General features: G+C 38.7%; 4 protein-coding genes across 4 annotated transcripts in view; 3 read left to right on the forward strand and 1 right to left on the reverse strand.

Annotated features, from left to right (window-relative positions):
* LOC120429201 (uncharacterized) overlaps positions 1-26,095 on the forward strand; it is a 262,260-nt gene that overhangs the window by 223,017 nt on the left and 13,148 nt on the right. The gene's annotated exons all lie outside the window — the stretch shown is intronic.
* LOC120430209 (C-type lectin mannose-binding isoform-like) lies at positions 7,854-8,543 on the reverse strand. The gene is made up of 3 exons (XM_039595287.2): positions 8,435-8,543; positions 8,300-8,379; positions 7,854-8,242 (listed from the first exon to the last, which is right to left on the reverse strand). The coding sequence occupies exons 1-3, from the start codon at positions 8,520-8,522 to the stop codon at positions 7,889-7,891; spliced, it is 522 nt and encodes a 173-aa protein (XP_039451221.1). The 5' UTR covers positions 8,523-8,543; the 3' UTR covers positions 7,854-7,888.
* LOC120430205 (macrophage mannose receptor 1-like) lies at positions 11,599-13,108 on the forward strand. Its single transcript, XM_039595283.2, has 2 exons — positions 11,599-12,081; positions 12,464-13,108. Exons 1-2 carry the CDS (start codon positions 11,638-11,640, stop codon positions 12,878-12,880), a joined length of 861 nt encoding a protein of 286 aa, XP_039451217.2. The 5' UTR covers positions 11,599-11,637; the 3' UTR covers positions 12,881-13,108.
* LOC120430211 (chymotrypsinogen B-like) lies at positions 13,367-21,386 on the forward strand. Its single transcript, XM_039595289.2, has 3 exons — positions 13,367-14,106; positions 20,669-21,055; positions 21,113-21,386. The coding sequence occupies exons 1-3, from the start codon at positions 13,425-13,427 to the stop codon at positions 21,364-21,366; spliced, it is 1,323 nt and encodes a 440-aa protein (XP_039451223.1). The 5' UTR covers positions 13,367-13,424; the 3' UTR covers positions 21,367-21,386.

Below are 26,095 nucleotides of genomic sequence, written 5' to 3' on the forward strand. Positions count from 1 at the left end.
TTATGTGTAACATGAATAAAATTTAAAAAAAAAATGCTTTTTATGTTTCTCATCAGCTGGGGAAATTTGTCTTCTGAAATTGCTCCATTTGCAAACCAATTTTGTCATGATTCGATTGTAAAAACAGAAAGTTAACCCGTACAAGCTAAACGTCTGAAAGAATCGAAAAATCTTTAAAACTGCCGTATTTTTGACCTGTTTGACCAAATCCTTGACATCCGGTAGTCAAAAGAACGGGAAAGATCTCTAGTTTTCGATTCCGGGGAGAAATCCGAGTTTGGACCATTTTCACCGGAGTTATTCCGGATCGTAGTGGGCCGGCCGCATCCATACAGAAAATTAATTAAAATTGACAAAACTTACTGTAAATAAACAGAACATGCTCCAAAACATATTTGGATCAATGTTGGACCACCCTAGCAAGTGTGGCAACCGGTTCCGGTTCTGGCCACCCTCGGAACCGGTTCCACGAGTGGGTAAGACTATAACACATTACAAGTCACATTTTGCCTTCGTTGTGTTCGTAAAAATATACAAAAAAAAAATATTCAGATACAGATCCCAAATAATAAACAGGCCTTGTATGGCCACTATGGCTTGACCCCCGGAACATCCGGAACACGGTTCCAGAGGACCATTTATACGAAACTTGCACATATAGCTTGCGACATGTCAAAAATCATGGTTTTGTATCGTAAAAGTCAACCAACCCACTGAAATAAAGTTTGGACACAATGTGGCCACTATGGCTTGACCCCCGGAACATCCGGAACACGGTTCCAATAGACCATTTTTTGTAAACTGGCACATATGACTTGCGACATGTCAAAAATCATTGTTTTGCATCGCCAAATTCAACCAACCCACTGAAATAAAGTTTGGACACAATGTGGCCACTATGGCTTGACTCCCGGAACATCCGGAACACGGTTCCAGTGGACCATATTTTGTAAACTGGCACATATAACTTGCGACATGTCAAAAATCATGGTTTTGCATCGCCAAATTCAATCAACACACTCAAATAAAGTTTGGACATAATGTGGCCACTATGGCTTGACTCCCGGAACATCCGGAACACGGTTCCAGTGGACCATTTTTTGTAAACTGGCACATATAACTTGCGACATGTCAAAAATCATGGTTTTGTATCGTAAAAGTCAACCAACCCACTGAAATAAAGTTTGGACACAATGTGGCCACTATGGCTTGACCCCCGGAACATCCGGAACACGGTTCCAATAGACCATTTTTTGTAAACTGGCACATATAACTTGCGACATGTCAAAAATCATGGTTTTGCATCGCCAAATTCAATCAACACACTCAAATAAAGTTTGGACATAATGTGGCCACTATGGCTTGACTCCCGGAACATCCGGAACACGGTTCCAGTGGACCATATTTTGTAAACTGGCACATATAACTTGCGACATGTCAAAAATCATGGTTTTGCATCGCCAAATTCAATCAACACACTCAAATAAAGTTTGGACATAATGTGGCCACTATGGCTTGACCCCTGGAACATCCGGAACACGGTTCCAATAGACCATTTTTTGTAAACTGGCACATATGACTTGCGACATGTCAAAAATCATTGTTTTGCATCGCCAAATTCAACCAACCCACTGAAATAAAGTTTGGACACAATGTGGCCACTATGGCTTGACTCCCGGAACATCCGGAACACGGTTCCAGTGGACCATTTTTTGTAAACTGGCACATATAACTTGCGACATGTCAAAAATCATGGTTTTGCATCGCCAAATTCAACCAACCCACTGAAATAAAGTTTGGACACAATGTGGCCACTATGGCTTGACCCCTGGAACATCCGGAACACGGTTCCAATAGACCATTTTTTGTAAACTGGCACATATAACTTGCGACATGTCAAAAATCATGGTTTTGCATCGCCAAATTCAACCAACCCACTGAAATAAAGTTTGGACACAATGTGGCCACTATGGCTTGACCCCCGGAACATCCGGAACACGGTTCCAATAGACCATTTTTTGTAAACTGGCACATATGACTTGCGACATGTCAAAAATCATGGTTTTGCATCGCCAAATTCAACCAACCCACTGAAATAAAGTTTGGACACAATGTGGCCACTATGGCTTGACCCCTGGAACATCCGGAACACGGTTCCAGTGGACCATATTTTGTAAACTGGCACATATAACTTGCGACATGTCAAAAATCATGGTTTTGCATCGCCAAATTCAATCAACACACTCAAATAAAGTTTGGACACAATGTGGCCACTATGGCTTGACTCCCGGAACATCCGGAACACGGTTCCAGTGGACCATTTTTTGTAAACTGGCACATATAACTTGCGACATGTCAAAAATCATGGTTTTGCATCGCCAAATTCAATCAACACACTCAAATAAAGTTTGGACATAATGTGGCCACTATGGCTTGACCCCTGGAACATCTGGAACACGGTTCACGTGAATTATGTATACAAATAGTTTGCACAGCTTGTGCCTTTGGTTTTGATGCATTTTTCAAACCATTTATTTCATCATCATTATTTCCAAAATCAAAACACTGTCGTACATTTTTGGGATTTATTTAGGTAGTAGTCAGGTTGGCAAATAGTGATCGTGCTCAGCACACTTTCTCGGTTGTGTTTTTTTTCAACACATACGTATCGTCCACATATACATATACACATACACGGTCCACTGGAACCGTGTTCCGGATGTTCCGGGAGTCAAGCCATAGTGGCCACATTGTGTCCAAACTTTATTTCAGTGGGTTGGTTGAATTTGGCGATGCAAAACAATGATTTTTGACATGTCGCAAGTTATATGTGCCAGTTTACAAAATATGGTCCACTGGAACCGTGTTCCGGATGACCCGGGGTCAAGCCATAGTGGCCACATTGTGTCCAAATTTTGTTTCAGTGGGTTGGTTGAATTTGGCGATGCAAAACAATGATTTTTGACATGTCGCAAGTCATATGTGCCAGTTTACAAAAAATGGTCTATTGGAACCGTGTTCCGGATGTTCCGGGGGTCAAGCCATAGTGGCCACATTGTGTCCAAACTTTATTTCAGTGGGTTGGTTGAATTTGGCGATGCAAAACAATGATTTTTGACATGTCGCAAGTCATATGTGCCAGTTTACAAAAAATGGTCTATTGGAACCGTGTTCCGGATGTTCCGTGGGTCAAGCCATAGTGGCCACATTGTGTCCAAACTTTATTTCAGTGGGTTGGTTGACTTTTACGATACAAAACCATGATTTTTGACATGTCGCAAGCTATATGTGCAAGTTTCATATAAATGGTCCTCTGGAACCGTGTTCCGGGGGTCAAGAAGTAGTGGCCACATTGTGTCCAAACTTTATTTCAGTGGGTTGGTTGACTTTTACGATACAAAACCATGATTTTTGACATGTCGCAAGCTATATGTGCAAGTTTCGTATAAATGGTCCTCTGGAACCGTGTTCCGGATGTTCCGGGGGTCAAGAAGTAGTGGCCACATTGTGTCCAAACTTTATTTCAGTGGGTTGGTTGACTTTTACGATACAAAACCATGATTTTTGACATGTCGCAAGCTATGTGTGCAAGTTTCGTATAAATGGTCCTCTGGAACCGTGTTCCGGATGTTCCGGGAGTCAAGCCATAGTGGCCACATTGTGTCCAAACTCTATTTCAGTGGGTTGGTTGAATTTGGCGATGCAAAACAATGATTTTTGACATGTCGCAAGTCATATGTGCCAGTTTACAAAAAATGGTCTATTGGAACCGTGTTCCGGATGTTCCGGGGGTCAAGCCATAGTGGCCATATTGTGTCCAAACTTTATTTCAGTGGGTTGGTTGACTTTTACGATACAAAACCATGATTTTTGACATGTCGCAAGCTATATGTGCAAGTTTCGTATAAATGGTCCTCTGGAACCGTGTTCCGGATGTTCCGGGGGTCAAGCCATAGTGGCCATACAAGGCCTGTTTATTATTTGGGATCTGTATCTGAATATTTTTTTTTTTGTATATTTTTACGAACACAACGAAGGCAAAATGTGACTTGTAATGTGTTATAGTCTTACCCACTCGTGGAACCGGTTCCGAGGGTGGCCAGAACCGGAACCGGTTGCCACACTTGCTAGGGTGGTCCAACATTGATCCAAATATGTTTTGGAGCATGTTCTGTTTATTTACAGTAAGTTTTGTCAATTTTAATTAATTTTCTGTATGGATGCGGCCGGCCCACTACGATCCGGAATAACTCCGGTGAAAATGGTCCAAACTCGGATTTCTCCCCGGAATCGAAAACTAGAGATCTTTCCCGTTCTTTTGACTACCGGATGTCAAGGATTTGGTCAAACAGGTCAAAAATACGGCAGTTTTAAAGATTTTTCGATTCTTCCATTCAGACGTTTAGCTTGTACGGGTTAATCTAAAATTATATCGTGAATTCCCGAAATGTTTTTTTTAATCGCAAACTCGATTCTAATCGTGCTGTAAGACAACAAATATATATTTTTTTCGGGAAGATGTCAGGACTTCAAATTAATGTAAGTCAATAACAAAACAAACACTCAAGCTTGATTTATTTTTTAATGTGGAACAAGAATATACAAAACATCTGCAACAGTCTCAATCTTGCTCCTCGCAAATATAAAACAGCGCCGCCGAACAGGATATGTCGTTCCACATGGTCCCGGGGAAGCGGCCCACCTCCAGACAGCGCTCCTCGTGGTTATCCGGTTGGCTCGAGTGCCAATTGCTGTACCCGGTGGTGGAAATTTCGTTGCATTCGGGAACCAAACCCACTCTCCGTTGTGCCCAGAGTCGTAGCCAGCGGTGAAAAAGAGCCCGGAACGGCTCGTTTTGGCGATGGCCTGCTGCAGACGGCTGGTGTCCTCCGCCGAGGTTACGGTGGCCAACCGCTGACCATAGCTGTGACAGGCACTTACCGCGCCGTAGAAATTCACGAGCCGGTCGTAATATACGTGGTACTGCTTTTGTGACTGCCCTGAGGTGATGGATATTGAACTGTATAAAAGTATTAGAACGATTTTAAAGACTCTAGATGTGGTCATTTCAGATGCGCTTAGAACACTGCGTTGTACTGCATTGCTATCACTAGAAGGTTGTTTTATACTTCAATTGAACACTATCGTGATTTTATATAGATTAAGGTTAAAGGTGACATTGTACACCCAGATCAAAGTAAAAATGGCAAAAAGAAAGAATTCTAATCTGATGAGATTATTCTACCAACGAGCAAGGGGTTTCCAGCATCGTGTCAGACTGGTCACTAATCCGGAATTACTTGGAATTTGAGCAAGTAATTCTGTAATTCCGGATTTACTGAGTAATTCCAGAGTAATCCTGGTAATTCCTAATAATCCCAGTAATCCTGGTAATTCCATGATTCTTGTTTGTGAAAACAAACTTCAGAAAATAATAAAAAATAACTGTTAAAAAGATAATTTCGATAAACCTTTTATAATTCTATTAATATTTTCATGTATGAAACCAAAGTTACAGCTAGTACGGGATCATTCGGATTTTGCGTAAGTAATTCAGTAATTCCAGAATTACTCCGCAATTCTGCAATAATTCCTATAATTCTGGAATTTCCTAGTAATTCCGTAGTAATTCGAGTAATTCCATAGTTACTCAGTAATTCGTGTATTTCCCATTAACTCAAGTAACTACTAGAAATTCTTTAAAGGTAAATCGGCAGAATGCATTTTGCTTTTCCTTGATGCTTTTTATGGTTGTAAGAAGTACAGAGCGGATTCGAAATGTCCGCCAATTTGGATGCTCTCTAATTCAAATGTATTCGGATGAAAAACACTCAAACGTCAAAATCAGTTGTCACACTGACGTTGATGTTTACCACATTATTCGATGATTTCCAAGTAGGGCGTCCAATTTGCCCGGGTTTTGAGTTTACCGGAAAACGGAAAAATATATTTTTTATCCCGGGAATTTTTTGGAAACGTCGTAAAATCTATGTTTTTTTTATATTAGTTATGTTTTTAAAATCAAACTACTAGCTCAATACTATTAAAATCAATCTAAACAGGGATAGCACTTTTAGATAGTTTTGAAGATTTTTTTTTTGTTCTTTGTTGTGCTTTGAATTTTAAATGCAATCAAACGCCAAAATCAGTTTTCAAAATGATGTTGATATTTACCCACTTGTTCGAGGATTTCCAAGCAGGACGTCTAATTTTCCCAGGTTTTGAGTTTCCCGGAAAACGGGAAAAATATTTATTTATTCCCGGGAAGTTTTTAGTTTTTGAAAAAGTAATAAAATCTATGTTTTCTTTATATTTGTTATGTTTTTCAAGCTTTAAATTTATAGAATTAGCTCAATACTATTAATATCAATCTAAACAAGGATAGCAGTTTTTAGATAGCTTAACATTCCAACGCCCAAGGCTCCAAAAAAGTTGGAACGGTAACTTCAACTCGCTGGTTCTCGGGCATAACTCAACCAATCAAGATGATTCTTCTTTCCAGTGATTTGTAAGAATGTCTAGATGATCCTAAAATTGTGCAGAACTTAATTCGATCAAATCTGTAATTTTTGCGATCAAAAACATCGTTCCAACTTTTTTTTTCGCATGTAAAAAAAAATCGCCAAAAATTCCGCGGCGGAAGTCGTTTTAAAAAAGGTAGAGTAATGCCCGAGAACCAGTGAGTTGAAGTTACTGTTCCTCCTTTTTTGGGAGGCTTGGGCGTCTGTGTAAGTTGGACATGCGTTGGGCGTTCCAGTGTTAAACAATTTTTTGCTGTTCTCTGTTGTGCTTTGAATTTTATATGCACCACATTTCTAATTCAAATTAAATAAGTATCTTATAAATATTTATTTTTGAAGCTTGAAAATTGGTTTAAGATGTCTAAAATCAAAAATGACAACAAATAAAATGGTACCAATTTATGTAAAATTTTAGAAAAGTTTTAACTTATTAATTGTAATACTAATGTAATTTCCAGGCCAAATTATGATTTTTGTTTAATTTCGGAAATTCCCCGTACAACATATAAAAATCCCGGGAATTTTGTGCCGGAAATTCCCGGAATGGACGTACTATTGCCAAGCACGTGGTTTTGTGCATTTGACAGCTGTCATTCGATCCAATTCTCAATATGCTGGAAGCTAGGCAGTAATTCCAAGTTATTTTTATAAATTTGAGCAATTCTGCGTGGTTTCTGGAAATCCCAAGTAATTCTGGGAAATCAAAGTAATTCATGACATATTGCCAGTAATCCTGGTAATTCCATTTAGACTGGTCAGTAATCCTTGATGCTGGAAACCCCTTGCCAACGAGTATCAACTGAACTAGTAGTGTGCAGCATGGCTTCAAAAATGCTAGTATTGCTAAGTTTCATTCTCTCGTTGAGTTTCTGTGCATCTGAACTCGACTCCAATGATCTTGAGGCAAAACGAATCGTATTTCCTGGTGACAGTGTCTGCGGCAATGGTGGATTCAATCCAAGTCCAGTGAAACGCTACCACGTTTATCACGACCAAAGAGTGGACTTTCTTGGGGCTTGGAACGCCTGTCTCCGGAATGGCCAACGACTGGCAACGGTCACATCTGCTGAGGACGCAGCCTTGCTGGAGGAAACCTTGGACAAGGTACATCGGAAGTCTATCTACTACATTGGTGGCATGAAGCTGGGAGATGGCAACAGGAGCTGGTTTTGGGTGTCACACGACTTTACCAAACTTACCGGTTACACCAACTGGAACGCTGGCCAACCGGACATTGTGGAAGAGCGTTGCCTGGAAATTGGACGCTTTGCCAAGTGGACCTGGAACGATATCTCCTGCCACCTAGCTCAACACTTCATATGTGAAGATTAGTTTTTAGTCAATAAACGCTTTTTATTAAAGCAAATCTAATTCGAGAATGTTTCACAAATAAAGTGCATCCGCTTCGAACATCCCGAATCGTTCCACTCCATCGTGTTGGGATTCAGCTCGACGCAGTGTTCGGTTTCTCCTCGGACGGTAATAAAGTTCGGTTCTCCGCGGGCCCACTTGCTAAAAGTCACCTCGTTAGCCGTCAGCCCCCACCGAAACAGCCCCGGTTTGGCCAAGTCGTTGGCGCCGATCCAAAAGTTTTGCCCCGCTCCATACCCGTGGTCGTCGAGCCATTGCTTCAGATCCTGGCTGTCGAACTTGTCGCGCAGTTGCAGCATAGACATTCCCTGACTAGCGCAGTAGGACACTGCTTCGAACCAATTGCCTTCCTGGGAATAAACCACATGTTTAGCCATTTTGATCATCTTGTAGGTGCTGAAGCTTACCTCAAACGGAACGACAAATCCTTTCGTGGCATCCCAGTCTTTTCCACAAGGGCATAGACATTTGTGCTTTGTTAGAATGTCTGTAAAGAATACATTTTAACTACACAAATAGAGTTAACTAGTTGATGAACTTACCCTTAACAGTTTGACCTGCGAGTATTTCTGAAGCAGCAGAACATACAAAACATATCAAAAGTAGAGTTTCAATTTGCAATGAATGCATGACTTTATAATTATGGTTGAACCTCCACGAACACAGCTCAAGACTGAGTTGCTTTGCTTTGAAGTAAACAGCCGAACAGCCGTGCTTTACAGATGATAGTAGTATTTTTCAATGGGATTCCCCAATTTGAGCTAAAGCGAGATGATTTCATGAAAGGCAATACTTGTACATAGCTTTAAGTGTATTAATGTATCAGGAGTTATCAAAATTGTTACAAGCAAAGTTTAAATCAAATCAAACATATTTGAAAACATACACCTTAACCTTATCAGCACATTTATACAGTGATCCGAATGAAACAAATCAATCTCTACAAGTATTCATGAGACAGAAAAAGTCGCTTGGGAGTTACAGTATTCCACAACGTCGTTGTCGTGCTATATTGTAGCACGTGCATAGATCCCTAAAATTCGATTTCAATCCTGAGGTAGTTTCAATCATGTTGCGCTATCTTGACACACCCTGAAAGTTGTGTAAGTGACTACTGTAAACATTATTAATTATAACTAGGAATTCAGGCAACCAAATCCAACCAAACTTCGGGGCAATGCATGTTTTCAACAACACCCATCAAAACGTGTATGTTATTGTTAACATGGCGTGCCCTAATATTTGTTTATTTAAGCTCACACATTAAAATGTGTTTTGCTCGGAACGTCAAAAAGCGACATTTGACAAGATAGCACGTCGACATATTGAAATGAATAAAAATAAAAGAATAAACAAGTTTCTACACTATTTAGACCAATGGTGCCCAAAAAATAATCATCATTTGAATTTTTTAAATAATTTGAGCGTACGCAATTTATACATACTATGCACAGCTTATACCAAGGGTGCTCAAAGTTTTAGCACAGACAACAGACGTTTTGGCTGGATCACCACCTTGTGTAAAAACATGCAACGGTTTTATCGAGAATGGCAAGCCGTTTGTGGCGCTGTCGTCGCAGAGGAGATTTGACAACTTTCCCGCGCTGCTACCGAACGTAAACAACAAAATTGAAAAGCACGTGGTTGGGCGTATTCTCATTCTCATCAAAAGTTGCATGCCTCTTTTAGTCGAGAAAATTGATGTGTAGATCGAAAATAGTTTTGGAATGTCCCAGTATAGCTTTGGATAACTTTAAGTAAATTTCAGAGCAAAAAAAATGTTTTTTTAAAAATATCATCATCGAATCAAGTTGGTGAGAATAAGAATACGGCTCCTGCAAAAACTGTGGTGCACTGCAGTCTACATTCAGGCTTATTCTTGCAAGTGGCAATAGACTACGAGATGGCGTTAGTGTATCACCCGCCATGTTTTTACACACGATTTTCAAATTATTTTGTTCTAGCTGCTACGTCTGTTGTCTGTGGTTTTAGAGTGGCGGACCAAATTTTAAGCTCATATATGCTTGCGGCCCAAATGTTAACAAATTGTGTAATAAAAAAATGATATTTGAAACTAGAAAAATTGTAAAATTCATATCATTGTAAGAATTTTTTTGAACATATTCGTCATTTAAATATAAGAGAACAAAAAATGATTTTTCTTTCTACAGTTTTATTCAATTTTTGAAATAAAAGAAATAAAAAATGGCAAAAATATTAAAATTTACATACTTTACCCAACAGATAACGTTACACAATAAGGTTGTAAACAAACAACTCTACAGTTTGGATTTGGGTAAAGGATGATTGATATTTTATGGTGACTATAGACATACGTTGTTGAACAAATCATATGAATGAGAAAAATGTTCTTTAACTTGTATATTTACCTTGATTTTTACATAACCTTTTTCTATAAAAAATATTTTAAATGAGTTTATGCAAATTTATGAAAATGAGGTAATTTAATTTTGAAATAAATTGCAACTAAATTATAAATCGTTACAAAAAGAGTTTCGGTCAGCCTGAATCAGATGTTACGTACTCAATTCGTAACCCAAATGCCATGAGTTCGAATCCCGAGGTGGACGGTTTATAAGTTTAAAAAAAGTTTGGGTTCTTTTTATAAAAATGTTGCTTCGTGACTCATCAATTCATATGGAATAAATATATTTTTGCTGTCTTTACAGTTTTTTACATTAGTCAAATTTGAACGTTTAATAACACATTTCCAAAAAAAAAGAAGTTTTTGACGAATTTACTGTCTTCAATTACATTCACACATGTGAAATTGTTTCAATAAGTTGGAATTTTCAACAAAATATTCGTTATAAATTGTTACATTTTAACTAAAACTTAAAATGTTCACTAAACCATAATTTTAAGAGTTTAAAAATAACTTTACAGGTGGTCCAAAGAGTCATTTTAAATGATCATTCAAAATGGGTCCGCGAGCCACAAAAAATCACCTCGCGGGCCACATTTGGCCCGTGGGCCATACTCTGGCCACCTCTGGCTTATACTGACAAGTACAAGCATAACTTTTTAAAAAATATTCATTTTTACAAAAAAATACATTTTCACCCAACACATGAAAACTTCAATTTATTATTTTTTTCAAATGTACAATCGATGAAATTATTAGCTGGGGCGAGTCTGGACTACAGTCTGAATATGAACAGCAGTTCAAAGAGTAGGGAAAGTGTGACGAGCTAAGGAAATGCATGTTAAAACCCATTAAAATCGTAAACAAATCTGTCGGATTTTTTGATAATCATCTTATTCCAGGTCTTGACCCACACATGAGGACCGAGGTACCTCAACGGAATCTGGAATATTTCCGGTAAAATTAGACACATTTTTTTTGCCTTCTGTCAGTTAAAAATATAAACAAATCTGGATGTTTTGCAACCGAAAGCATCTAATTTGGTCAATTCTACCAAAAGTTATAAGATATAGGGTGAATAATACTACCAGAGCGTTAGAGTGATTATGAAAGTTCAAAGGGGTCGTTTACAAACTACGTGAAAACTTTTTTTTATCGGACCAGAAAAGGTGGTGCCTTCCCGTTTCACCCTTATATATTTTGTTAATATACGACAGCCGATTCAACAATGACGGATGTCTTTGTAGTAATTCGAATAAAGAACGCTAACCTTCGATTTTCGTAGAAGCGAGATAAGAATAACACAATTTGGGACTCATCACATTGAGCTAGTCACTCGGCGTTCTTCGTGTCGTCAAAATGGTTCCAAAAATGAACGTCAAAATACTGTTGATCGTAATAGTTTGTACATTTATAATAAACTCGGTTGATTCCTGTGACCGCCGACGCAAAAGCTTCCACGTGTACTACGACCGGTACGTGGACTTTCTGGGAGCATGGAGCGCCTGTCACAGTTTTGGCCAACGGTTGGCCACCATCACCTCGGAGGACGACGCCCGGTTGCTGAAGCAGGCCATTGCCAAAACGGCCCGAACGTCGATCTTCTACGTCGCTGGGTACGATACGGGATATAATGGGAAGTGGGTGTGGTTTCCGTCGAATACGGAGATCACTGGATACTCGAACTGGTACACGGGACTGCCGGATCTTCACGGCGAACGCTGTCTGGAGATTGGCCGGTTCGGGGGAATTACTTGGAACGATATCAGCTGTTGCACGCATTTGCATTACATTTGCGAAGAGGTGGAAAATTTGTGCGGAAATGATGAAGAAGTTTAGTTGTTTTGATAAAATAAGTTGGAGTGTTTTCTTAGCTATTGTGTTATTTTAAAAGATGACGTCCATTCAACTGGTGAAAATAAGGTCAAGTTTAAGCCATCCGAATAATCTTGAACTTTTGTCATTATCAACAACCGAACGAACACTTCTTCAAAACAACACACGAAATCATTTTCTTGAGATTGTTTGACTGAGAAACAGCTCGATTACAACGTGTGCAGGATGATTTCAAAAACTTCAGTAATTTTATTTTGTTTTATCATTAAGTTATCTATTTGTGCCTCGGTCCTCAACAACATCGATTGTGAGTATTTCAAAAAAAAATCAATAAACTAAATCCTTCAAGAGTTCAACCTTTTCAGATTCGTTCGAAATTATGGACCCTGGTCCCAACCTGGTGAAACGATACTACGTGCATTACGATAAGCACGTGGACTTTCTCGGTGCGTGGAATGCTTGCCTCCGGTATGGCCAACGGTTGGCAACGGTAACCTCGCAGGAAGAAGCGAACCTGCTACAGGAGACGCTGGACAAGGTTCCTCGAAAGTCCATCTATTACATTGCCGGGATAGACACGAACGGAGATAATAAGAACTGGGTTTGGGTGTCGAGAAATAACGCCAAGGTAGCCGGGTACACCAATTGGCACCTTGGCCAGCCGGATAATGTGTACGATCGGTGCATCGAAGTTGGACGGTACGGGAAGTGGACCTGGAACGATGTCAACTGTTGCACGCCACTCTATTATATTTGTGAAGATTAAGGTTTGATGGTGTGGTGAAGATTTTTTGAGATAAATAATTCTCTTCTGTTTGCATGAAATAAAATCATTTTCAAGAACTGATTAAAATCGCGACTCAATTTGTGTTTAAAATAAAATCATGCCTCTGTGCTCTTATGTACTAAGCTCACTTGGATTCCCATTTAGAGAGTATAGAGCCATCGAGCTATAGACTGATTTCCAATTAAAAAATAAATCAAATTAGTTGAATTTGATTATTGACCAAAAATTTTAATATTATATTACTGCTTCCAACGCGAGTCAAGAGTGAAGGGTCAAACGCCTGAATTTATACAAAATCTTCATGATGGTGTTATTCATTTTAGTTGCTCGTTTTTGGGATTCACCACTTATGACTGCCTTTTTTTGATCCTCCAAACTGCCTTCCGCTTCTCTAATCAGATGATAAATTTCGCAGCTGTCCAAAACTGGTTTCGTTGTTTTGGGCCAGAATGACGTGTGTCCCGCAAAGACGGATGCTGAAGATGTTTACTCAGTCACCAACTAGCAGTGCTGACACAACGAGATGAATTCAGCGTTTGTTCTAAAATCGATCTTATTTGTCATCATCTGTGTGCAATGTAACGCCAACGTTGCACCGCCGAGCTGTGGCCGCCGGCAGATCAAACTGCAGCAGCTGGTAACCCACGGATACACGACGAACCCGGGTGAGTTCCCGTGGCATGCGGGCATTTTCATGACGACCGGATTTCAAAAGTCCTACATCTGTGGAGGATCGCTGGTGAACGAGCTGAGTGTCATCACGGCGGCCCATTGCGTGACGGATCCGGTCAACGGGCTGGTCACGAGCCCGGCCACTTTGTTCGTCCAGCTGGGCAAGTTCAAGCTGAACCTGTACGGGGACACCGTCCAGGAGCATGCCGTACAGCAGGTGATTGTGTGCGAGGACTTTCAGACCAAAACCAGCAAGTATGATCTGGCCATCGTACGATTGGCGACCCAGGCCAGGTTTACCGATTACGTCCAGCCGATCTGCGTGTTTCCGCAGCCCCCGGGGATCAATTACAACGATGGCTCTATTCGTGGAACGGTCGTCGGATGGGGTTATACGCAGTTTGATGCATTGTCGGATGCGCTGCAGGGAACGACGTTGCCGGTTGTCGGGCACACCAAATGTTTGGAGAGCAACCCGGAACTGTTCGAGCGCACCCTGTACGACGGGATGTTCTGCGCGGGATTCAAGAATGGCATGTATACAATCATACTAGTGGCTTAACATCGAAGTTTAAGGGGTTACATACATGAAAATCGGCAAAAATGTCAGAGGTTTTTTTGAGCACATTTTTTCAAATCTGTTTTCAGGACATCAAAATATACATTTTCATCTATTAACACAATAAATATGAAGTTATTTGGTAGAATCATTGCTGGGATAGTAATTCGAAGTTAGCAATTTCAAAAAAACGGTGGCCAAGCAATCTCAACACTGTTTTGATCAAATCGGCTCAATTTTGGTGAAGCCTCGTTAAACCGGTCCCGTGTGCATTAAAAAATTAAAAAATCGCCAGTTTTTGATTTTTGTATATTTTTAAAATACAAAATTCAAAAATTGGGCTTCGTCATGCACACGGAATATCTCTTGCGAGTCTTCACCCAAAATGTCAGCCAATTTAGTCCATTCCATCTCGAGATATCGTGGCATCCGTAAATCAACTCGGTGTTCAGAGAAAAACGCTTACAAAGTTTGACAGTTCGCTTTGCGCATGGCAAAATTTTGAGCTTAAATCGTCTCTTACTCAGTATAATCATGAAATATCTTCATGAAACTTTCAGAAGTAATTGAAAGTCGTGTTTATGGTGGATTTAATAAATTATCTACATTATGAAAATTTTTGATTCTCTACATCTGTGTTACCCCTTAAGGAAGTGGAATTTTTTTAAAGAAAAAAGGTTAATTTAAATTTTGGCAGTTTTTTCAAAGCTTTGATTTCGCGCAGTAAAGCCGTTGTATTTTTTAAAGTTTATTTCGCCTCCCCCAACCTATCATAATCAGCCACAAAAAAAATCCCAAAAGCATCAAAATGTTGATGGTAATAGAAGTCTAATCAACTGAAAACAAATTGAAATGCTTTTTCCTGCATTTATTATTTTAATTCAGCATGTTTGGGCTCATTTAAAAATATTTGCAGTATTAGTAGTAAGTATTAATACTTAGATATTTTGAAAACTAATGATTGCAAACCAACTTGACTGATGTAAATGCATTTTCAATTCAATTCAATTCGGTTTTATTGTTGAATAATCAAGATACAATGAGTTATTTTGAAGTGCATAACAGAGTTTTGGAGTTCCTTACAGCTGTGTGTTGCATCATAATCCATTTAGGAACAATTATGTCTTTAACTAAGCTAGTGCCAGGAGTAAGAAAAAACTATAAAAAAAACTTACAGAAATTGCAAGTAAATGCATTTTAAAACATTTTTTTAATGTTAAATTTATTATATTTTTTCTGGCCTTCTAAATCTGGCGTACACGCCATTGATGTTCAAAAAAGTGCATCCATTCCGGGAATTCCCGGTACATTATTCGCGGAGATTTTTAAAGCATTAAAATTTGCATTCAGCATATATCTCTATTAATTTGCCTTATTAGGGATAATTGTTAAAATACAATGCGCCAGATCCTTTTACAGCTAATCAAACTCATATTTGGGATTTGGGCTCAGTACGCCCACCGGAACAAGCCCCTGAATACCCGCCTAAAACTCATTTTTGTTACATTCTATTAGATATTTTGATTGAAAAACCAAACAGAAAAAATGAGGTTTTCTGAGATTCGACCAGAAATGTCCTACATACAACAAATAAAAAAAATAAATATATATTACATGTCTCTACAATTTAATGAAAAAACGTGTTTTAAAATGCATCATACTAAAGTACTGTCACCTGAGGCGAATCAGGACTACAGTCTGAATAGGGACAGCAGTTTTTTGAGCACGTAAAAGCTTGAAATTTGGAAAACGGGGCACTATTTTTGTTGTTATGTATCTGTTCTATCCGACGCCGGTCAAAAATATCCAAATATTGTGCAGTAAAAAGGCTAAAACAGCTGTCCCAATTCGCCCCATATGACCCGATTTGTCCTAGATGACGGTACGGTTGTTTTGCAATAATTAGTTGAAAATCTAACTTAATCCACCCATGCGATTGGTGCCTTCCTCACTCTTTAACAACAATAGGTGACATGATTTTTTGATCCAGGTATAAAAAAGTACTCAAATATCACATAAGTGGTCATTATTTCAGACAGAGTTGCCAGTCTTCAAACTTTTTGGTACGTTTGAAAAGGCTTTCGATTACCTAACTTGGTCGGGTGATGGATCCGGGCATAGTTTACAAACAATTAAATGAGATCCAGCTTTTGAAAAGTACATAATTATCACTTATGTGGTCACAACATGAGACAGGGTTGCCAGATCTTTTAGTTTTGGACTCGTTGGAAAGGTCTTTTGATTACCTAACTACCGATGTATAACATCCCATGAGTATCCGAGCTTTTTTTTATAAAAAAAAATCTTTTCCAGATCAGGATTATTATAGCCTTATCTGAGTGAGAAAGACAAAATAACCAAATTCAGACGAAACGAATAAAAAATATTTGCGGTACTGTAAATCAAATTAAACAAAAACAAAATATTTTAAAGTTCAGCAACCTGATTTATAGTTGTAAACCAAGGACAGTGCGACCTCTTTTAACGCGATGCGTTACTTTTTTCTAATCTGTCGATTTCTCTGGAACGACGCAACATTTTTGCAATGTTTTAAAAAGAATTTGAGCAATTCTCTACCAAAACCGGAAATGGATTTTATTTGTATTTTTTGAATTGGCTCAAACTTTGTGGGGGCCTTCCCTATGACCAAATAAGCTATTTTGCGTCATTGGTTCACCCTTACAAGTCTCCATACAATTTTGGCTGCTGTCCATACAAAAATGGTATGTAAATATTCAAACAGCTGTAACTTTTGAGCTAATTTTCTGATCATTTTGGTGTTTTCGGCAAAGTTGTAGGTATTGTTGAGGACTTTTGAGAAAAAAATAGGTACACGGAAAAAAAATTGCAGATTTTTTTATCAACTTTTTTTTCACTTAAACTCAACTTCCCAAAATACGTATTTTTTGATTTTCGAGATTTTTTGATATGTTTTAGGAGACAAAAATCCGCAACTTTTGAGCCATAGAGAAACATGGTCAAAAAATCTGCCGCCGAGTTATGAATTTTTGAAAAAATAGTGATTTTTGGAAAAAAAACGAAGTTTCATGCAAAAACAACTTTGACATTATTTTTTATTGAAATTACAATCGAAAAGTACTTTACAGATTTTTTGATAAAGGGCTCCGTTTTCAAGATATAGCCACCGAAAGTTTGATTTTAGCGAAATATTTGCAGTTTTTCAATTTTTAAAAATAGTGACCATGAGTGACCATTTCTAAATATTTTTTTTGAAAGGTTCAGAAAATTTGCTATAAAATTGTCTAAGAGACATTAAAGATTGGACCTCGGGTTGCTGAGATAGAGCCGCTTTAAGAAAAAGAAACACGAAAATTGAAGTTTTCTTAATCTCACCAAAACAACCCACCATTTTCTAATGACGATATCTCAGCAACTAATGGTCCGATTTTCAATGTTAATACATGAAACATTCGTGAAATTTTCCGATCTTTTCGAAAAAAATATTTTGAAAAAAATTAAATCAGCATTTTAAATGAGCGTAGTATTCAATGTTTGGCCCTTTTAAAAAATTATTCTTGATTTAAAAAGTATTTTTTTCGAAAAGATCGGAAAATTTCACGAATTTTTCATGTATTAACATTGATAATCGGACCATTAGTTGCTGAGATATCGTCATTACAAAATGGTGGGTTATTTTGGTGAGATTAAGAAAACTTCAATTTCGTGTTTCTTTTTTTTAAAGCGGTTCTATCTCAGAAACCCGAGGTCCAATCTTCAATGTCTCTTAGACAATTTTATAGCAAATTTTCTGAACCTTTAAAAAAAAATATTTTTAGAAATGGTCATCACCATGAGTCACTATTTTTTTTTAATTCAATTCAATTCGGTTTTATTGGTGAATAATCAAGATACAATGAGTTATTTTGAAGTGCATAACAGAGTTTTGGAGTTCCTTACAGCTGTGTGTTGCATCATAATCCATTTAGGAACAATTATTTCTTTAACTAAGGCACTAGCAAGAGTAAGAAAAAACTATAAAAAAAAACTTACAGAAATTGCAAAGGAAAGGGGATAGAGGAAGAGAAAGCTTAATACTAGATCACAGAAAATTTATCCTTTGTAGATGTGTTTGATCATCAGTTCCCCAAGGGCCAGGAATTGTTCTGCCTTGTTCCGGCAGCTCCGAAACCGCGTCATCATCTCCCCCGCGAGAGCAAAGAACTCCGGCAGGGTGAAGAGATCTTCCCCGGTGACTTCTTGCTGGGCCGTACTGCCGCTACCGGCAGCGACCACGCTGGCGAACGAACGCCCCCAACCAGGAGGGAACGCTGAGTTTTTCGCTGGAACCGTACGCTGTCCAGCTGCAGGAACGGCTGCGCTCGTACTTCGCTGAGGAGGGTGGGACGCTTTCTTTTTTCTCTTTTCCTGCTCCTCGAGGTAGGCCTTGCGCGCGACGCATCCGCGGTAATTGCCGGTATGGTTGCCGTCACAGTTCGCGCACTTTACGCGCGGCTTGGTTTGTTCTGCCTTGTCCCCCAAGTCCGCCTTTCGTGGCAGTGCGCACGCCTCCGAGAGGTGTGACTCACCGCACTTCACGCAGCGGGGCCGGAGGTTGCAGTTCCGCGAGCCGTGGCCGAATTTCTGGCAACGGTGGCATTGCGCTACGTCCGTCGGGTTCTTGGTGTAAAACCGCCAGTTTACCCAAAAACCGTCCAACGTTTTAGTCCGCCGCAGGTCTTGGATCTTGACGGTGCCGCGGTCGAAGTACAACAGGTACAGTGTGTGTGTACCTGTTACCGTTGTCTTGCGCGAGAGCACTTTAATCTCCCGCGGTTTTATTCCGGCGTTTGAAAGGTGACCCTTCAGGTCGGCGATCGGACGGTCTTGATAACCCTGCAAGACAACCTTAACAGGGGGCTTCTCGGGGTTGAATGTGTAGAAGTTGAAGTTGCTACGCTTCAATTCTTCAAACACCAGGTCGAAATTCTTTTTGGTCAGTGTGATCACTTGCACTGCCGACTTACCGATTTTCAGACAATATCCGAGGCCTTCCAGCAACTCGTCAACATCGTCCGCTAACGTGTCCAAAACAAAAATTGGAGGTGGTCTACGTTCCGCTGGAGAGTTGTTCTTTTTTGACGTCGGCACTTTTTTCCGTGCACGACCATCATCGTCAGCGTCGTCGTCGGTAGTGCTGCTACCGTCAGAGTTGTTATTTTCTTCGTCGTCGCTCAGCATCTGGAACTCGTTCCTGATGGGGATGTTGGCGGATGTTGATGTGCCACTGGTCGTGGCACCGGAAGTACCGGAACGGGTTCGCACTGGTGATCTTGGGACATATCCAGGATGTAGTAACTTTTTGTCGATGCCTTCAGCGCTGACGCTCCCCTGCGCGATGGCGGCCGACACGGCGTTGGTTTGTTTACCTTTTTGCACACGGCCGGTAGACGAACTTCGCGGGTTTTTCGAGGCCGCACTCGAACTGCCACGGCCACGGCCGGCCTTTGGCATGCTGGAGAAGCAAACTCGCGGGTAACCACAATCAATTACGGCGAAAAAAATCGAAAAAACGATGGAGCACTGAGCACTAGCTGCATGCTCTCGTGCGTGCACGGAGTGAGCTGTGTCACTATTTTTAAAAATTGAAAAACTGCAAATATTTCGCTAAAATCAAACTTTCGGTGGCTATATCTTGAAAACGGAGCCCTTTATCAAAAAATCTGTAAAGTACTTTTCGATTGCAAATTCAATTTTGCATTAAAAAATAATGTCGAACTTGTTTTTGCATGATACTTAATTTTTTCCAAAAATCACTATTTTTCAAAAATTTGCAACTCAGCGGCAGATTTTTTGACCATGTTTCTCTATGGCTCAAAAGTTGCAGATTTTTGTCCCCTAAAACATATAAAAAAATCTCGAAAATCAAAAAATACGTATTTTGGGAAATTGAGTTTTAGTAAAAAAAAAAGTTGATAAAAAAATCTGCAATTTTTTTTTCAGTTTACCTATTCTTTTTCTCAAAAGTCCTCAACAATACCTACAACTTTGCCGAAGACACCAAATTGATCAGAAAATTCACTCAAAAGTTACAGTTGTTTGAATATTTACATACCATTTTTGTATGGACAGCAGCCAAAATTGTATGGAGACTTGTATGGGTGAACCAATGACGCAAAATAGCTTATTTGGTCATAGGGAAGGCCCCCACAAAGTTTGAGTCAAATCAAAAAATACAAAAAATAAAAATGGTCGAAATCAGCCGATTTCGTAGAGAGTTGCTCATTTGTAGGTTTTGTTCAGATCTACAACACGCTTTTTGAAGCTTGCAAACATATTGTATGGTTTAAGAGAAATCTATGAAGCAAAAAGCGTAACGCCACCGCGTAAAAAGCAGTTTCCCAAATTCGTGAACATGAAATTTGGAACCAAAAACGTACCATGGAAATTGAACACTTTGTTCATGATTCGCAATTTTATGAACACTTGTTCACGATTTTGGGAACTAACTTTCTCCATGCAGTGACAGATAACTTAAAGATTAATTAAATTTAATACATTTCATAAACCCCTTCTAGGCACCAACGTGTGCAACGGCGACAGTGGCGGCGGCATGTACGTCAACCGCAACGGCCAGTGGTTCCTGATCGGGGTGGTGTCGTTCACCGCAGCCCGCGATTCGAACACCAACCTGTGCAGCACGAAGGACTACACGGGATTCACGAAGGTTTCGGCCTTCCAGGACTTTATCGTGACAAATTGTGGCCTGCAACCGGTCACGGAACGTCCTGCAGCGGTTGGAGGAGGCGGCAAGCAGAAATACTTCCATGCCTCGGATTTCGGGCTGGAACAGAAGATGAACTGGTTCCAAGCTGGCGACTACTGCCGATCAATTGGTCAACACTTGGCTGAAATTCGGTCCGGTCAGGATCAGGCCAAGGTTAAGGAAATTGTGGCGAAAGGAGGTTTGAAAGTTTGAGATTGGTTCAAGAATTGTTTCAAAGGGTTTCAATTTTTTTCAGGAATGGAACCCGATGCCAACGGAGTTGCCCGGCTGAAGCAGTACTGGATTGGGGCGAACGATTTGGGGGTTAGCCGGGACTTTAAGTGGCAGTTCAGTGGGAGGGGGATCACATTCACACATTGGCGCCAAAATGAGCCCAACAACGTGAATAACAACGAACATTGTGTGGCCGTGTTGGGCAACAAGCAAGCCTTCTGGATTGATGCAAACTGCAAGGGAAAGCGACAAGTGCTGTGTGAAGTTTGGAAGTAAAACGAGCTTTCGAAGAACTACTGTTTTGTTTGTTTTATTGATGACTTAATCTCTTTATTACACTCTGGCCGGCAACACAAAAGACAGTAAAGGATATTTACAATCAATTCTCATTTCCCTTAACGCTATACAAAACTAAAACTTGCTCCACTAGTCGCTAGATGCTACTCTCTTCACTGTCGTAACATTCTGTAAGAGAGGAATATTCTTTGTTTGAGCTTAATATTCTTGCTAGATAAATAATTTCTTCTTTTTTAATGGTAGATGTTTTGTAACTTTTGTTCCTTTAAAACATACTTTTGTCACAACACGTTAAACGATATGGTACTTTAAGTTAGGTGTAAACTTCTTACAAATTAAAAGATTTGAACAGACTTGTTTCTTTGAAATTGGCTCAGACTGTTTGAACACTTAAACAAATACGAAAACAAATTGAATGATCGGGGCATTCAAAGGTGCTGATGGTCTGATGGACTCATGGCAATGCAATCTGCTTTGAATTAGTAATGTTCGATGGATGTCTATGAATGCTAACCAAACTAACAACGATGAGTATTTTTTAAAAAAGTTTCGACCTTAATTCCAAAACAAAAATGGGGACACACGCACAAATTTCCAACAATACAAAAAAAAACAGCCCCACCATCAGCGATTCCTCCCCCGCCTTAAACCTCACAGATAAAGTACGTCTCGAAGCTGCACGGGGTGTCGTTCCACTTGAGGCCCTTCCCGTCCCGGTTCCACAGCTCCAGGCAGTGCTCCTCCTCGCCGTTCTCGTAGCGGAAGTTGTTCGGCTCGCCGGCGTTCCAGTTGGTGAAGGAGAGCGGCCGCCCGTTCGAGATCCAGAAGAAGCTGCCCTCCTCGGCCAGATCGGTGCCGGACGTCCAGAAGTGCTCGGCGGCTAGGCCTGCGAATAGTGGATAGTGGGTTAGAAAAAGTTAAAACATGAACACAGTTATTCTCTTGAATTTCGCAATTTAGTTATTTATGGTCATGCACATTCCATGTCAGTTCAAGGTTTTTGGAAATTAAATTTTAAGGCCGTTGCAAATATTTTTGCCTTCCTCACCTCACTGAGGCTAGGCTATAAAATCACTCGAATAATGAACTTCTCAAATACACCTCCTAGATATACCTTCACGTATACCTATCGACTCAGAATCAAATTCTAAACAAATGTCTGTGGGGATGGGGATGTGTGTAGGCATGTTTTTTTTCCACACGATTATCTTAGAACTGGCTGAACCGACTTTGGCCGAATCTGCCTTATTCTGTTCGTTTTGGGGTCCCCTAGGACCCTATTAAATTTTATTCTGTTTAATGAAGTACTTTTAAAGTTATGACATGAAAAAGTCTTCTAAAAACAACAATTATAAAAAAAATTAATAAAAAAAATAAAAAAAAACTCTTAAATTTATGTGTAAAACCAACCAAAACTACAACATGAATGTGAGGAAGGCACCAACCACCTCAAGGTAGATTAAGTAACGTTTTTACAATATATGTCGTTTTAAAGAAACGACACTTTTGACACTTGAGGGCACTTTTGGAGCTCTAAAAAACTTTTTTTTTAATTTTTAACTGGTCAATTTCGATATAAGGGTTAAAAGTAACGGCCATTTTAAGGTAAAAATGGATGCAAATTTAAATCTTACAACCGTAATTTTTAGTTTGGCCGTTAGAGTGACCTACGCCGTGTTAGTGTGGTCCGAAAAATTATCATTTTCGTATATTTTCGCAGAAATCACTTTTTTTTTTCAAAAAATATAGGTTTACGCAATTTTAACCGATTTTACTTGTCTTGGAAAAATAGTTTGGAGACCGATAATTCCAGCCGAACATTTGAAAAGGTCGTATGAAACATTAAAATGCCGTTTTGACGGTTTATGATCCATAGAGATTTCTCGGATGATGTTACGTGAAATACTCGAAAATGGGAGATATAAAAACTTGGTTTTTCTGCGAAAATTTCGAAAACGGGAACAACTTTTTCACTAGATCTACAATAACTTGAAAATTCTAGCGATGACCTAAACTAATACCTGTACTAGTACCAAATTTATGAAAATGTTAGTCTCCATTATGGGCTAAAGCTTTTTTTTTAAACTAACCGATCTGAAATTCTCCACCAAACCCGGAAATGGATTTTACTTATTTTTTTTTATTTGGCTTAAACTTTGTAGGAGCCTTCACCCATACAAATCTTCTTACAATTTTGGCAGCTGTTCATACAAAAATGATACGTAAATATTCAAAAATCAGTAACTGTTCAAGGAATTTTATGATTAAGGTAGGTACTAATGAAAATTATTCAGAAAAAAGGTACTTACCAATTATTTTGGTGATTTTTTAATTAAATTTAAATTTATTCACAAAAGTTCTATTTCCCAAAATCCTGCATCTTTTAAATCATTCAGAAGTATGGACCAAAATGTTACAGACGAGTTATGCTTTTTTAAACAGTTATTTTTGTAAAAAAAATTTACTAAAAATTATTTGATCTCATTTTTTTATGTTAAATTGCAATCAAAAACTACGTTATAATTTTTTTTTATAATATATGAGCAGTTCTCTACGGAATCGGTATTTTTTCTTTAATTTTAATTTTTGTATTTTTTAATCCGGCTGAAACTTTTTTGGTGCCTTCGGCATGCCCAAAGAAGCCATTTTGCATCATTAGTTTGTCCATATTATTTTCCATACAAATTTGGCAGCTGACCATACAAAAATAATATGTGAAAATTCAAAAATCTGTATCTTTTGAAGGAATTTTTTGATCGATTTGGTGTCTTCGGCAAAGTTTTAGGTATGGATATGGACTGCACTGAAAAAAAAATGATACACGGTAAAAAAATTTTGGTGAATTTTTTATTTAACTTTTTATCACTAAAACTTGATTTGCAAAAAAAATACTATTTTTTATTTTATTTTTTGATATGTTTTAGAGGATATAAAATGCCAAATTTTCAGAAATTTCCAGAATGGGCAAAAAATCTTTGACCAAGTTATGATTTTTTGAATCAATACAGATTTTTTCAAAAAATCGAAATATTGGTCGCAAAAACTTTTCAACTTCATTTTTCGATGTAAAATCGAATTTGCAATCAAAAAGTACTCGAATGAATTTTTGATAAAGTGCACCGTTTTCAAGTTATAACCATTTTTAGGTAACTTATTTAAAAATAGTCGCAGTTTTTCATTTTTTTAAAATAGTGCCCATGTTTGCCCACTATTGAAAAACATATTTTTGAAGAGCTGAGAAAATTTTCTATATTTTGCTTTTTCGGACTTTGTTGATACGACCCTTAGTTGCTGAGATATTGCCATGCAAAGGTTAAAAAACAGGAAAATTGATGTTTTCTAAGTCTCACCCAAACAACTCACCATTTTCTAATGTCGATATTTCAGCAACTATAGGTCCGATTTACAATGTTAAAACATGAATCATTCGTGAAATTTTCCGACCTTTTCGAAAAAATATTTACAAAAATTTAAAATCAAGACTAACATTTCAAACGGGCCAAACATTCAATATTACGCTCATTTGAAATGTTAGTCTTGATTTAAAATTTTTGAAAATATTTTTTTCCAAAAGATCGGAAAATTTCACGAATACATTTCACATTGTAAATCGGACCTATAGTTGCTGAAATATCGACATTAGAAAATGGTGAGTTGTTTGGGTGAGACTTAGAAAACATCAATTTTCCTGTTTTTTAACCTTTGCATGGCAATATCTCAGCAACTAAGGGTCGTATCAACAAAGTCCGAAAAAGCAAAATATAGAAAATTTTCTCAGCTCTTCAAAAATATGTTTTTCAATAGTGGGCAAACATGGGCACTATTTTAAAAAAATGAAAAACTGCGACTATTTTTAAATAAGTTACCTAAAAATGGTTATAACTTGAAAACGGTGCACTTTATCAAAAATTCATTAGAGTACTTTTTGATTGCAAATTCGATTTTACATCGAAAAATGAAGTTGAAAAGTTTTTGCGACCAATATTTCGATTTTTTGAAAAAATCTGTATTGATTCAAAAAATCATAACTTGGTCAAAGATTTTTTGCCCATTCTGGAAATTTCTGAAAATTTGGCATTTTATATCCTCTAAAACATATCAAAAAAATAAAATAAAAAATAGTGTTTTTTTGCAAATCAAGTTTTAGTGATAAAAAGTTAAATAAAAAATTCTCCAAATTTTTTTTACCGTGTATATTTTTTTTTCAGTGCAGTCCATATCTATACCTACAACTTTGCCGAAGACACCAAATCGATCAAAAAATTCCTTCAAAAGATACAGATTTTTGAATTTTCACATATTATTTTTGTATGGACAGCTGCCAACTTACTTACTTTACTTACTTTACTTTTACTGCTCGTACAACCTCCGGGTCATGAGCTGTCTCCAGATGCGCTGCCACTGGACTCGGTCCTGGGCTGCTACTCTCCAATTCCGCTGCGGAACTCCCACACTTTCCAGATCTTCCTCCACCTGGTTCAACCACCTTGCACGTTGCGCCCCCCTCCGCCGCGTTCCAACCGGCTCCGAATTGAACACCAACTTCACCGGATTGATAGTCTGGTTCGGTTGGCGCGCATCCAGCGCGTCCGGCATTCTCGCGACGTGTCCGGCCCACCGAATTCGGCCAGCCTTGGCGACCTTCCGAATACTTGGCTTGCCGTAGAGTTGCGCCAGCTTCCTTCATCCTTCTCCTCCATACAGTGTT

Source organism: Culex pipiens, chromosome 3, assembly GCF_016801865.2.
Source record: "Culex pipiens pallens isolate TS chromosome 3, TS_CPP_V2, whole genome shotgun sequence".
NCBI lineage: Eukaryota > Metazoa > Arthropoda > Insecta > Diptera > Culicidae > Culex > Culex pipiens.